Genomic DNA, 14,560 nt, shown 5'->3' on the forward strand with positions numbered 1-14,560 from the left:
TAGCATGTTGCTTAGAAAGTAATGCCAGTGAAAAGATGGATTAGCCTTATCTACACATCACTTGTGTTGAAATGACTGGTAGGAATAAAGTGAAATTTTCATTTTCTAATGCCTTTGCATATTTAAGTTTTTTATTATCATTTAGTGTATAGTTAATACTTTCATTACCTTATCAAGGTACTGCAGTAGGTTTTAATAATGGAGTAGTGATGGTTTCCATGCTTTGGGGTGCACAAGAATCTCCTGGAGAACAGGTTTCTGGTTCAGTGGGTCTGAGGTGGGACACTCGACCCGTGTTCCTGACAGGTTCCAGGTGTTGCCGCTGCTGCTGCTCCGGGGGCTGCACTTTGGGAACCGCTGCTCTCTAACGATACTGTCATATATTTTTGTAATTGTGCGATGTGTGCATTTGTTGCTTGAAACTTCCCGCTGGGGCTTCCTATAAATCATGCTCGCATCTCACATCCTCTCTATTATTGTTTGTTTTGTGTTAATACCAAATCCGTCACTACTCGCCTGGAAGACATTACAGACGTTCAGGGAACGCACCAAGGCCAAGCGGGGCGTGCTCTCCCCACGCTCGTTTCTTGGCCACGGGCTGCACCTACTCTGTTCCCAGGGCGGGGAGGAGAGAAAAGCATCCTGCACTGAGCCTGCTCAGGCCAGACCCAAGCTGGGTCGGAGACACTCGTTATTTCACTTAACCCTGCTGTAGCCCTGCCGCATCATTCCCATGAGGAGAACCCTTTTTTGTGTATTAAAGGGCAAGCGGCACCTTATTTGAAAGTACTAAATTCTAACCTTTGTCTCTAAGATCTAAGGAGAAACCCCTCCAAGATCCTTCAACAGCGCCTTCCCCAACCCTTTCCAACTGATAGGTGTTTAAGAAATTTGAAAATGTACAAAACCAAATGTCATGGGCGACACAAAAGTGAGGAAGTGTAAAGTTAAATTAAACTTTTAACTCAGATGAATATATTAGCAATGCAGAAGAGTTTCCCTCTGATGTCACTGTGTGGAAACTTCTAGGTTGATGTGTCTATTATTTCTTTTCTTCTGATTATCTTTATTATGTATAGTGTAGTTTTGGTAACTGATAATGGAGACATAACAATCTGAGTCGTTACAATAACCATTTCCTTCAAATAGCAAATAGAAATCTTCTAATTTGCTAAATCTAAATTTATTTTCATGAACATGTTCCCCAGACTTTCTCTGAAAGACGGTGCTGGGGACATTATGTGCATCTCTTGTGTGCCTTGCATTGGTAGACAGTCCCCTGAAGGGGAAAACTTCCTATTTCAGAATGACTATTGGATGATGTTTTGCCATGTAGGAGTTAAATTTCCTTAAAAACTGGGTAGCAGGCTATATGCCTGAAACTAATGCAGAATGCTGTTGAATGTAGACTGTAATTGGGAGGGGCAGAAGCTGCCAAACAACAGGGTTATAGCATTTCCATGTATATTTTTACAGTGAAAAAAATGTTGAATAGCAAGAATTTTTTTAAATTGCTTTGTTATTTGTTAGAATCTAGGAAGAAATGTTAGCTCCTAATGACATTTGATCAGGTATTTTAATGGCAAATGACACAGTCTTTTAATGCTTTGATACAATAATGCAAACACTTTCTTGCTTATTTACCATCATGTGTACCAGCAGTGTGCACAGTGCAAAGTCAGTCTCAGAAAGCACTTGTTAGAAAATCCCCCAGTGCTGACTCTCATGTTTTGGGATATAATTTAACTTAATTAATACCTTTACAATTATATATCCACCCCACCCCCCCGTTTAAGAAAATGATGAAAGAAGCAGAGAGGAAGAAACATATTGGTGAGTTAACACGTTATGAAAAAAAATGTATTGCTCCTCAGACCCCGGAGATCTTGACAAACAAGATGAGAACATACCTTTGGTACTGCTGAGCTCTAAAATAACCAAACTGAACAGTTCTTTTTATACTCACTTTGTTTTAATAATAAGATTGAGTAAGATTCCACAATTACATACATTTTTTTTTAATGGCAGAGAATCTAGAAACTCACTTGTCCACAAACACTTGCACAGAGCAAGAGATGCGGCCTGTGCCTGGAGGAGCGGTTTCCTGGTCCTCCCCAAAGTCCTCCTGGGGGACAGCAGTGCTGACGTGCTACCCGAGCCTCGGTTCCTCCTGGCTCGAGGAGCTGTGTTGTCATTTCTTCCCACTTGTCCTTGTGTCCCCACTCAGGAAGAACGTATATTTATTTATTAAATACATCTTTGTTGATTTCACAGAGAAGAAGGGAGAGGGAGAGAGAGAAACATCAGTGATGACAAAGTCCTCATTGATCGGCCCTCCTGCATGCCCCCGACTGGGATTCAAAATGCCACCTCCTGGATCCCAGGTCGATGCTCAACCACCAAGCCACGCCCGGCCGGGCAGGAAGAACATTTATTTTAAAATTATGTACTCTGTTTAGGAGAATTTTGCCCACCTGAGTCCGCCCCAGGATCTGGACCACACTGGCCACTGCAAGGCCATAACCTCTTTCAAGGCTGAGAGCAGAGGCAGTGCGCCGGCCAGGTCCCCAGAGCAGGGCTCTCATGGCCGTCAGCCCCCAGCCCCACTCCCCACCCTGTCTCCAGTTCAGTGACCTCCTTATGCAGTGTATCTGGTGTTGAGTTTGTCAAAGGACATGAGTCACAAATCCATTTCCCCACATTATATATAGGTGAAAATAGCTGAGTTCCTGTAGTTTTATATTTTCCATCTATAAAAGTATATGTGCAAGTAAATATGGATGTGGCCATCATGGGTGACAAAGAGCAGGGAAGCGCTTTGGGTATTTATTGCCTCTTTCTGTAGTATTGTCTTCTCTATACTGTTATCTACTTTCCAACGTAAAGCTTGGTTTGCACTCTCCTGTCTGCATTTTATGTGATTCTGGAACTGCCTACTAACTGAACAAAGAAAATTAGCTCAAATTCTTTAGGGAAAAAGGACAGGACTTCGGTTCAGGATCCTGTGACACATTTACCATTGGTTTCTATTTTAAAACAAACCTTTCTAGACCTCATAGAATGACATAAAGAATTGCTGTTGTAGCATCTCACCGAAGAAACCGAGTATAAATCATGCCACCTAAGTGTTGCATAACCCTAACCCTGAGTAAATGTTACAAGAACGTTGTGGCTAACAGGTTTAGATTAGTTCTGTTCTTATTTCTTAATCTAACACATATTTCTTAAAAAGTGAAAAGAGCAGTAGGAAACGGCTTGTGGCTGTGTTGTTCTGTTTTCCAAGAGGTTTTGGAGGGAATATGGACGAGTCATTGGAGTAGATAAATAAGTATAATTATTATTAACATCAAAATGATCACATTTTTAACCCCTGTAAAGTGCTAAGCTTAATGAAACTAGCGAATGCCCTTCTAGTTTATTGGATTAGCAATTAGGTGAAACCATTTCAAGAAGGCTTATTTACTTGGACAGATGTAGAGAGGTCAGAATTAATTTTTTGAAAACCTTTTAATTGAATTCCCTTTTAATTTTCACAGTGGTGTCTAGTTAAATATGCATGTTGGTGCTGGTGGTTTCCTGAAGCTCTGAACTAGATCTGGTTCTCAAAACCAACACGGTTATTTAACCCTTTTCGTCTGGGCGCCAGCAGGGACTTCCTCAGTGTAATCCCATAGTATTTGAATAATTAGAAGGTAATAATGAGGATTTAATTAGTCCTTGAGATATGCTGGAAGCAGAGCCCCTAAGAACTTTCCCTTTTGGACACGACTGCAAGCAGAACGGCGCCGCTGCAGGGCTGCGATGAGCTGGAGATGTGTTCTGTGGCTGGAGGCGGTTCTTGGGCACCGCGCTGTGACTGTGGGGTCTGCACGGCGTGTCCTGAGTGAGATCTCCCAGAATTAATGAAAGCACCCGGCCGACCCCCATTCCTGTCCACCTCCGTGACAGCCTCCCCGCCCCCTCCTGTTTAAACAGCTGCAGTGAAGGTGCGCGGGATTGCGGTGTGGGGAGCGCCCTCCGACGAGCCAGGGGAGCCGGACGTTGATTTTCCCGGTAGCTGCAGGACAAGAACAGAAGCAAGTGTTGCAGTTTCATACATGTCAAGAATTTAAACCACACTCACTCCTTCACAGCTGTGTGTCAGAAGAGTGACAAAATTCTCATGTTTGGAATATGATCTTTGCAGTGATATTTATCAGTAGCTCCATTTTTATAAATATACATAGTGATATCCAGGGAAAGTGGGTAGCAGATGGGGTGGGGTCAGGCATGTAGACGGGTTCTTTTAACTTTTTTTTTTCAATTATAGTTTACATTCAGTATTATTTTGTATTAATTTCAGGTGTACAGCTTAGTGGTTAGACAACCATATACTTTTACAAAATGATCCCCCCGATATTTCGGATACCCACCTGGCACCATATATCGTTATTACAATATTATTGACTATATTCCCTGTGCTGTACTTTATATCCCTGTGAACATTTCGTAACTACCCGTCTGTACTTCTTAATCCCTTCACCTCTTTCACCCAGTCCCCCTCTGGCCATCAGTCTGTTCTGTGCCGCCATAAAAAGGTTCATCAGAACTTCTGCACTTCAGAAGTGTGACGTTTCAGACTAAGTGTGTTACGTAGATTGATTGATTAGACTAAGTCTTCATTCTTATTTTTTTCTTCTGTTGATTGCATGTGTTAACTGCCTTGGTAGAATTTCATTCCTACTCTCATGCTGTATTTTAGCCTTTTTTCAAAGTCTGAATACAATTCCTCGTCAAATTTCTAGGCATTGTTTGCTTAGGGCAAATCTTTCTGTTACTCTTTAATGCCAAGGGCAAAGAAAAACATTCTCTTAAAATATTTCCAGGGTCTCACTATAAACGAGCCTGAGCTCTGGGGGGCCAGAGCGCATCTTGTTTATACTGCACAGCCATGTGTCTGCAAAAGAGCCTGCGTGGAGTAGGTTCAACAAAGATTGAGCTGGACGGCGGAAAACAAGTCCGCCTTCACGCCACTCGGAAGTTGCAGATCTCTTCAGAGCACAGAACAACCAAAGGATAAACCGCTCGTTCTTAAATTCATTATGAGGGCTTACGGCATTAATACCACTTCCTCTGGTTTTCCTCTGTGGGCCACTTGCTATGGTGTAAAGTGTTTCTCTCTAGAGATTTTGATTCTGCACCGGATTCCCCCACATTCCCACAGCCCTGCAGGCCTCACACTGAGAGTCTCGCACTAAGTGAATTGTCCAGAGGCCACCTCCAGGCACCCCCCCACCCACCAAAACCATGCTCTGTATAACCCAGGAATAGTCAGATGGAAGTTTTTTGAAAAGTTGTTTGTTTTTTAATGTATCTTCATTGATTTCAGAGAGAGGAGAGGAGAGGGGGAGAGAGATAGAAACAACGATGAGAGAGCAAGCCCACAACCTGGGCATGTGCCCTGACCAGGAATCAAACCCCGATCTCCTGGATCCTAGATCGATGCTCTACCGCTGAGCCACGCCCGGCTGGGCTGAAAGGCTTTTTATGCTACTTGCTGGTTTCATAGTCATTTTTACACCAAAAATTGGTTTTGAAAATTTTTTTTTTAATATATCTTTACTGATTTCAGAGAGAGGAAAGCAGAGGGAGAGAGAGAGATAGAAACATCAATGATGAGAGAGTCATTGATCGGCTGCCTCCTGCACGCCCCTGACTGGGGATCGAGCCCGCAACCCGGGCATGTGCCCTGACCAGGAATCGAACCCCGATCGCCTGGATCCTAGGTCGATGCTCAACCGCTGAACCACACCTAGCCGGGTGGTTTTGAAATTTTTAAAATTACTTTTGAGTATCTTAATTGACCTAACTCCTTAATTGTCGAGAACAGATTAAGTTTGTAAAGAAAGGAAGGAGACCACTGAGGTAGTTGTTCAGGAGTCACAGTTAGGGTTTAAGGTTTTCTGTTCTTACCGTCTACAGGAGCTGTTTGTTTCTTTCTGTTGGATTCTGTCTTAAGTAGGACAGTAAATCCGCAGGTGCCAGCGTGTTTCACAGGGTGTACTGGTTGTTAGACCATGTTCTTAATTTACCTTTCTAACTACCCCTGTCTAAAAAGGTGGTCTTCTTTATAGCATCAGGAAACTAAATAAAACGATGCTGCCTGTCAGCACAGGGCATTGTCAGAAGAGAAAAGATACCCCTTTCCTGGTGTATTGCGCGTCAGCGTTGCAGCTTGGTGTGTTAAGGTGTTGATGAACCGACCCCCACCCCCAGATGCAATTAAGTTAGCCTCTGCTCTTAATTGAGGATCCCTTTTTTAATAATCAGTGACAGATGAAATGAACTCAAATGGGAGGCTGTATACAAGAGAGAATATCTAGGAAGCTGTTTCTAATTTCTTCAGCCTCGGCATTCTGGGCTGGATTGTGGACCAAGCCAAAGCTATTGATGAAGGAAATAGCAGTGTAGGACTTGTATTAGAGTTATCGTTAAATTCCTATTAAGTCTATTATTGAGAGATCTGGTCACAAAAAACCTGGGAAAACAAGTAGCACATACAATAAAAGTCAATTTACATTCATTGAGAAAGCATCAATCTAAATCTTAAATATTTTTAAAGCATAGTTTTGTTAATTTTATTATATGCAGTATTTTCTGAATTGCCAATTTAAGCTTGTTTTTAGTAGTTCACACTCATTTGTAACTGGCCCATCATTCTTCAGTGAGGGTGTTGAGTCACCTTGGTCTCGGGTGAATTCCACATTGCACATCACGGACACTTGTCTGTAACAGTATGTTCCTCCTATGCCGTCGGTCTGGATCTCAGGGAGAGACCATTGTCTGCCCAGCTCCCCAAGCCAGACAGCTACAGGCTTCCTCAGTGCCTCTTCTCCCCTCTCCCCCACAGTAGTCATCACAGTCTGCAGACACATCTCCTTCCTCAGCGTCCACTGTCACAGCCCTGGCCTGGGCCACTATGGTACCTTCACCAACTTCCCAGTATCCTTCCTGTGCAGTTTCATTCCCTTCCTGCCCACTTTCTGTGCTGCGTCCTCATGGTCTTTCCAGAAGATGGATTAGACTGTGTCATTCCCCTTATAGAGGCCTGGAGGAGCTTCCTTCCCTTTGCCTTCTGAGAGGGCTGCACCATGAGCTCGGTCAGGGGCCTTTCCCTAGCCCGCCAGCCTCCCTTCCTGGTCTTCCCTGTCATCATGACAGTCTCCCGCCACAGGGATCCTCTCTGGACCCCTTTGAGGGTATTTATATAAACTCTTCTCTCCCACCCTTTTGCCACCCACACCTCAACCCCCTCCCTACCTTGACATGGGGTCCCCTTGCCTACCTTTACTAAGCCTGAGTGTTCTCAATAGCCTGGCACCTGCGAGGTGCTTGAGTCTGTGTCTGCTTAGTGAACAGATGAATGGAGCCTCACCTGTCACGAATGGTGCTGCCCTGCCACCCTTGTGGCAGGGTACCTCTTGGGACCCATTGCTGGGACTGACAGTTGAACCCTCTCCCCACCTAGAGCTCTTTGAGGGCAAGGACCACGTAACCTCATTCAGTTTCGTTACTCCAGTACCTCGTATAGTACATGCTTTTCCTAATCTTCAAGGAGTTTTGGAACCAAAAAATCTCGATTTAGGCTCAGCGTTTACCACTAGCTAGATTTGTGACCTTGGACAATTAGTTAAATCCCTGCTTTCTCAGGTAAACTGAGGATCGGAGTGTCCCATGGATTTGTCACATGAATCAAATGCAATCCTGTGCCCGCCCGAAAGTTATAATACAAAGCACTGTGCAAATATTAATATTAAGCATAAGCATCAGGCCCAAATGACTCAGGTGAGATGTGGGTAGAAATCCTTTAAAAAAGTAGTTGAACCCAGAGGTCCCCAGTTCGATTTCTGGTCAGGGCACATGCCTGGGTTTTGGGTTCAATCCCCAGTAGGGGGCGTGCAGGAGGCAGCCCATCGATCTCTCATCAGTGTTTCTATCTCTATCTCCCTTTCCCTTCCCCTCTCTCTAAAATCAATTAAAAAATATATATATATATATATATGCCTCTTCCAGCACATAGAGACATTCATACAATTGTGTCTGCGCACTGCACTGAAGCGGACTTTTGTAGCTAAAGCCCCACAGATTTATGTGAGGAAAGGCCACATATATTGCCCCCATCTACCATCTGGACAGTCCTTTTTGCCCTCTCCCGACTCTCATTTTCCCAATGATAGATGATGTCAGAGTCTGAGAGGGTTTTGTGGGGTCAGTAGGCAGAACTTAGGTACTGTCTTCGGTGCCTCCGACTAGGACACTGGTGGCAGGGAAGGAGAGGGCCATTCTGCCAGTTCACCTGATGGCACAGCCGGGAGAACACTGGGGGCCTGGGTCACAACCTTGAACGGGCCGTTAGTTTCTGTCCCCCTCAGAGCAACTCGTGTGAGGAGACGCAGGTAGCAGATAGACGCTGGAGATACTCAGATGTAACAAGAATATGCTTTCACGTCTGTTCTCCTCTGCACGGGACTCTGACACCTGTTTGTGATGAGAAACCCCTGTGTGTAGTCGGGGCCCCTCTGCTGAAGTGGTGCGGCGTGGGACCGCTGTTCCCACGAGTGGGGAAGCATCTTTCATTGGGCTAGCTCGAAGAAACAGGCAGTTATTCTGTGGATTTTCAACAGATGCCACCAGGAAAGTAAATTGTCCATGTGCCACAGGAAAGGCGCACTTTGCTTTTTGGTGACTTGTGGGCCCTGGGTGCCGTGCTGGCGTCCTGACAGGGCAGGAGCCGGTTGCTGCGAGGCGCCCTGAAGGAAGAACTCACACGGTGTGGTGGTTCTGTGCTCCCTGCCCTCCGTTACCCTGGCACGTTCGCGCTCTCCTTTTTCATGGGTAGATGAACTGGGCTTTGGGCTTTGGGCTTCACTACTTTTCCGACAAAAGTTTACGTCTTTAACACTTAGGCTGCAGGATTTGTGGTCTTGCATAAAGAGGGAAAGGAGATACAGTTGAAGGCTAAGATCATGTTAAAATGCCTTCTAGTTTAATTTCCTGAAATTTTCTGGTTTTGTTCCTTATTTATTTGACTTTCTTTCTAAATCAGTTTTCTGCTGCCCTTCAAGTTAGGGGTGCATTTCATTGGCGGTTGTTTACTCCTTCAGTGAGCTCTGGGGGCTGTGACATTGTCGTTGCCCATTTGCATCCATGGAGCTTCCCTCTATTTTCCTGTGTATCAACCCCCCAAATGGGCCTTAAGGCCTAAGTTTGCTTTTCAACTAAGTATAATTTTATTTATTTTAATTTTTTTTGAGAATTTTTAAAGTACTTCTAAAAATAAATTCTATCTCTGTCTTGTCCAGTAAAGAGATTTTGCTCCTTTTACCTGCATAGAATTATTCTGCACTCATTTCATCTACCATAGGGAAAGTGGGATTTGTTTATAATGACTACGTAGATCAGTTGCTTTTAATTGGCTTTGATGTGCTAAGTTAAGGATGGGGCGTGGGTGTAGGTGCTTGTGGGTGGGAAGGCGGGATGCGGCATTGTCCTGTGATGTGTTGGCATTTAGTAGCTGGGCTGGGGGAGGCCTTCTAGAAAATGGCCAGATGTTTAACCATTAAAAAGAGCTAACCAGGTAAAGGGCGCCCAGTGACTGCTGGGACTTAGCCAAATGCAGGAACTTCAGCTTCCAAGAGTCTACACTGTGACGCCCACCTTGCTAGTCAGATGATTTTTGTCTCCATCAGTCTCCCAAGCCGTCTAGTTCGAGGCTTCTGGGCCATTCCTACCCACCATCGAGTCTCAGCTCAGGAGGGCTCTTCAAGGAAACCCCCTCGCCCAGTGTGAATCAGTCCTCCAACACCCCACAGCACCTGGGCTCTAGTTTGCATGTGCTCCTCACATGCTGCTTCCAGTTACTTGTTGGGCGGACACGGTTGGCTCAGTGTTTCGTTGGCGTCCAGCACATGCCTGGCACCTGGTTCGGGGCTTGTCATTTTAGTTCATCATTTTTCCTGCTTGGTAAGTTCCAGTTTCTACTCAACTAACTTAGCCTTCCCAGGGCGAGGATCACATCTTTTCCCTTCTTATGCGCTCTTGTTCTACCAGTTTCCTGAGAGCCAGAGTAGAATTGGGCGAGCTGCTGGAAGATTTGTGTGACTTTACTGTGCGTTGTTACCGGCGTGACAGCTTAGATCAGAACTCGCACAGCGAGCGAGGGCCCGGGCGTCACTAAAGAGCAGTAGTCAGGCCTGTGCGTGCCCTGCCCGCTGCCCTCTGGCTTGGGAGAGCGCTGGGCACGTGCTTTCCAGCCGACTCGGAGCAGGACGCGCATTCCCTGCCTTCGTGCCCGAGAGCAGCCGTCTGACCCAGCAGGCACGCGGTGCTTCCCGCTGCCTCTTCTCGGAGGGTGATTTCCGCTCGCTCGCCTTTTCCTAGAGGGAGGCTCTGGCTTTTCATTCCGGGAACGTGCCTCTTCATTGGGATGTGTTAGCACAAGTTTGGGGCGGCGTACACATGCAGCGAGGGGCTCAGAAATAGTAAATTCGTTTACAGAGACCTATAGACTTCTGGCTACAGTCTATAAATCACATTTTCATATGGAGTTTCTAAGGTTTTGGTGGGTCCTCCTGTGTCATATTCCTAGTAATTACCTAAGTTGGTCCTTTTTTCCAGTTTGCATTTTTCACTTTAGGTATTTACTTGGGGCATATAATTTCGTGATACACCAAGTAGCTCAATACACTGTTGTAATGTGTAGGAGGAAAAGTAGAAGTATTTCTTAAGCTAACCTCTCTTCTAACGTTACATCGGTTTGTTTAGATTATTAGAATATTCAACTTTTTAAGAATACGGGTCTGTCCATGATGGATGTGTTTTTTAGTGGGATTCCTGCAGTCTAGAGTTAAGACATAGCCTCGCCACCAGGAAAGTGGACAGTTGATATCAGCAGCTCTAGAAAAGGAAATAAAAACAGCAGTTAAACAAAATGTTCAGCTTCGTTCACAGTAAGTGAAATACAGAATCATACGCAAATTATAGAATACCTCTGAGCAGGCACATTAAAAACCATGTGCCTTTGGTGAGAGGAATCAGTGGTAGGAGGTAGGGATGTCTGGTTTTGAACCCTTTGGAATTTTACTCAGCTACATAAACATTGGAGTGATGCGGATTCCACATATTTAAATAAAACACAGATGTAGGAATGAAAACTAGCTGTTCATTCTGGTTGGAGACTGCCTGTGAATGCGTGAGGTATTCTGGAGTCAAAAGCTATTCGTGGCCATTTATAAACCAGAGAATTACACCCTAATCTCTCACCTTCGTGTGTCCTGTGGCGGGTGCAGGGCCCTTTCCCTTGTATCTCAGTCGATCTCATAGCAGCCTCACCTTTGTTTTAAGATGAGGAAACTGAGACTCAAATGATTTTTGATTTGTCTAAATTAGTCACACTGCTAATTTGATCAGTACACACTGCAGTATATTTATTTACGTGTCTCTTTTTCCTGCTAGGTTCTGAATTGGTGACAGACAAGACTGTAATCCAGGCCCCTGTTCCATTTGGCTGCCATTAGATGAGTGTGGCTCGGAAAGGAGTCAGGGCCATTATATTTCCTAGGGCCTGTCTGGAAAGGGGTGCATCTAACTGAAAATATAAAACAGGATTTCTATAAGTGGTGCCATTGCAAAAGCGTGCAGAGAAAAAATTAGCTTTCCACATTTCATTTTCTGTGGACAGAGGTAGATTCCATGCCCCATGTCACCTTGTCTCCAGGATGTGGAATTTGATGCTGAGACACATTCCATTTGAATTAGCTGTGAGCTCCACACTTTTCAGATCCTTCTCGCATCCTTGATTTTCTGCAGAGTGCCAGCAGTAGTTCAGGTGGAACACGGCGTATGTATTTTTAAGGACAGAAATAAATAGCTTTGCCTAAGTAGAATCTTAGAACTCATTTGAACAAACCTGAGGCCTGTAGTCAGTGTCCCAGAGGCAGCAATAACTGAGAGTGTACAATACGATCAGAGGTTGTAAGTCCTTCAGCGCGGACACTTCCGTGGTCCAAGTGATGTTTTGTGCTACTTAAAGGGCCTGTGTTTTCCTTACGTGGTGAAGAGGAAAGAGCCATTCTCTGAAAGAGAAGCCACGCAGGCTATACGGAATTGAAACACGTCTTTTATTAAACAGGACTCTGTGAAACTCTCGAGAATTTTAGAGTGAAGCTTGGATAAATATTTCATGTAACATCCTAAGATGCACTCATTTTTAGTAATTTCAGTGCTCTGATTTCTGTTTGTTTTCAGATTTGAAAAAGCAAACATTTTCTCTGCTGATTTATGTCTGGAAGCTGCCAATTGAGCTCAATTTCACAAGGCTTATCTTTATAAATAAATGAAATCGGATAATAAGGAGCAGCTCTCGTACTGTATGTCTGTCTCTTCAGACAGAAGCAGTGTTGGAAGATCTTTTCTTTCCTGGGATGTAAACCGTGATCTCTGTACAGGCCCTGCCCCTTGTAATCCCCTGGCTCTGCTGACCTTGGACTCAGACAGGCCTTCCCCTCCCGCGCCCATAAGACTGGAAGCTCCTGCTCCAGGCCCCCCTGGATCCTGCGGAGCCCCCTCGGCCATCACCCCCCTGGAGCCTCACCTGCGCTGGGCCCGGGGCTGGTTTTCTCATAGCCTGTGCTGGGCGCCGGCTGGGTGACGGTGGCGCTTCTGAGAGGGTGCCTTGATTTGGGGGCCCTTTGTCTAAATGAGATTTCATAGCTCAGTCGTCATTCTTGCCTATGTTTTGATATCTCGGTGCCTCTTGATACCAACCGTGTGCCAAGTACTCTGCCGGGCAGGTGGGATGTAACGTCGAGCACAGCGGTGTTTGCCCTCGTGGGGCTTGTGTGTTAGTGGAGAGGGGTGGACGGGAGCGGGGAAAACACGAGGGAAATGAGGCCGTGACCGTGCTGTGGAGGAAAGCACGTGAGAGGGGGGAAGGGGGTGCCCCGCAGGCTGGCGGGGGGGGTGCCCTGCGGGCTGGCGGGGGGGCACCCACAGTGGAAGCAGCCGCGTAGCTTCTGGGAGGCCGGTGGCTCTGCTGTGCGGAGAAGAAAGGTGGGAACCGGGTCCGAGTGAGGGCGGCGGCCGCGCTGCGCCCCGGGACCCGCAGAAACCTCCACGGGCTCCGCGCGAGGGAGAGACGCCCCCTCGCTTCTCTCCGAGGCCCTGAGAAATCGCTCTGGCAGCTTTGAGGACGGTGATCCAGAGGAACAAAGTGGGGCGCGGGCTGGGGGAGACCCCGCGCGGCGGCCTCTCGGGTGGGGGGGCGCAGCAGAGGCGCCGCCACCAGCCTGGAGCCCGCAGGACGCCAGCGGGCGGGAGGACGAGGCGCGGCGTCGGGGTCCTGGCGGAGCGGTTGCGTGGGTGGCGGTGCCATTGATGGGGACGGGGGGCCACAGGCAGCGCGGTTTGCAGGAGGGGGCCCCGCTCTGCTTTGGGGTACGAAGTACACCCCAACCCACCCGTTGTTCCCAGTTCGCCCCCCGGGAGTGTGAGTTGGGAGCCCACAGGCCTGCGCCGTTGAGGATCCAGGTGCCGCGTTGCTGGTCCGGGAGGTCGTGGGGGACAGTTGTGTGCGGGGCGCTGCGCCGGCCTGGGCGGGGGGGGGGGGGGGGGGGGGGGGCTCAGCGAGGCCCTGGGGCGAGGCGAGGGGCGCACAGCGCAGCAGGTGCCTCCCAGCGCGCAGAGCTTGCGGCCAGGGCGCCCCGCTGCCCGTGGGGACCGCACCTGAAACAGGTGAGGGGAACTGGCCGTTCCTGCCTCCTCTCCTTGCCCTAGTGTAAGTCCACGGTCTGCGGGGATCCCAGGAGCTCCAATGAGAGCTCAGAGTGAGGGCCCACGAGGCTCTCCAAAGCCCCCACACCAGGTCGGGATGTTCCTCGATGTCACCCTCTCCCCACCCACCTGCCACACAGTTCCATGCCCATGTTTGTCACCCGCATTGATGTTTCCGTTTATTTCCTACCCAGGTTTTATGGCGGGCACACAAAGAAACCCTCAGATGTCTCAGTATGGACCTCAGCAGACAGGCCCCTCCATGTCGCCTCACCCCTCTCCTGGAGGCCAGATGCACCCTGGAATCGGCAGCTTCCAGCAGAGCAACTCAAGTGGGACGTATGGTCCGCAGATGAGCCAGTATGGACCACAAGGTAAAAAAAGAAAAGAGAAAACATGGTTCCGAGTGGGTTGCAGTAGTTTGTAGAAATTTTGTTGATGTGTTAGTTCTTTAAGATCTGAGCATTGTAAACATCTTTTAAGATCCCGTGGTGTGTTGCCTGACGGATTTGTGAGGTTAATGCAAACCCACAGGCTGTTAGGTGCCCGCTGTGATGGGAAGCACTGTAGCACCCCTTCTTTAAGCCCCATGCCTCAGCCCCTGCAGTAAGAGCCTCCACACGCGTTGCTAACAAGGGTGTAATCCTGGTTTCTGTAAGGAGCTCTAAGCGCTTGTTGAAAGACACAGGCCTTGTCCTCAAAGTTTCTCACTTAAAACTTGGGCTTTGTTATGTTGAATTCTGATTTTGCC

At 47.2% G+C, this 14,560-nt stretch overlaps 1 protein-coding gene across 2 annotated transcripts in view; it reads left to right on the plus strand.

Annotated features, from left to right (window-relative positions):
* Positions 1–14,560, plus strand: part of ARID1B (AT-rich interaction domain 1B) — a 349,992-nt gene that overhangs the window by 269,733 nt on the left and 65,699 nt on the right. For both annotated transcript variants that reach the window (XM_081139612.1, XM_081139613.1), the window contains exon 7: positions 14,004–14,183. In XM_081139612.1, the coding sequence (XP_080995738.1) occupies positions 14,004–14,183 (180 nt within the window). The remainder of the gene's footprint in view (positions 1–14,003; positions 14,184–14,560) is intronic.

The sequence above is a fragment of the Miniopterus schreibersii genome, assembly GCF_964146895.1.
Source record: "Miniopterus schreibersii genome assembly, chromosome: 6".
Lineage (NCBI taxonomy): Eukaryota > Metazoa > Chordata > Mammalia > Chiroptera > Miniopteridae > Miniopterus > Miniopterus schreibersii.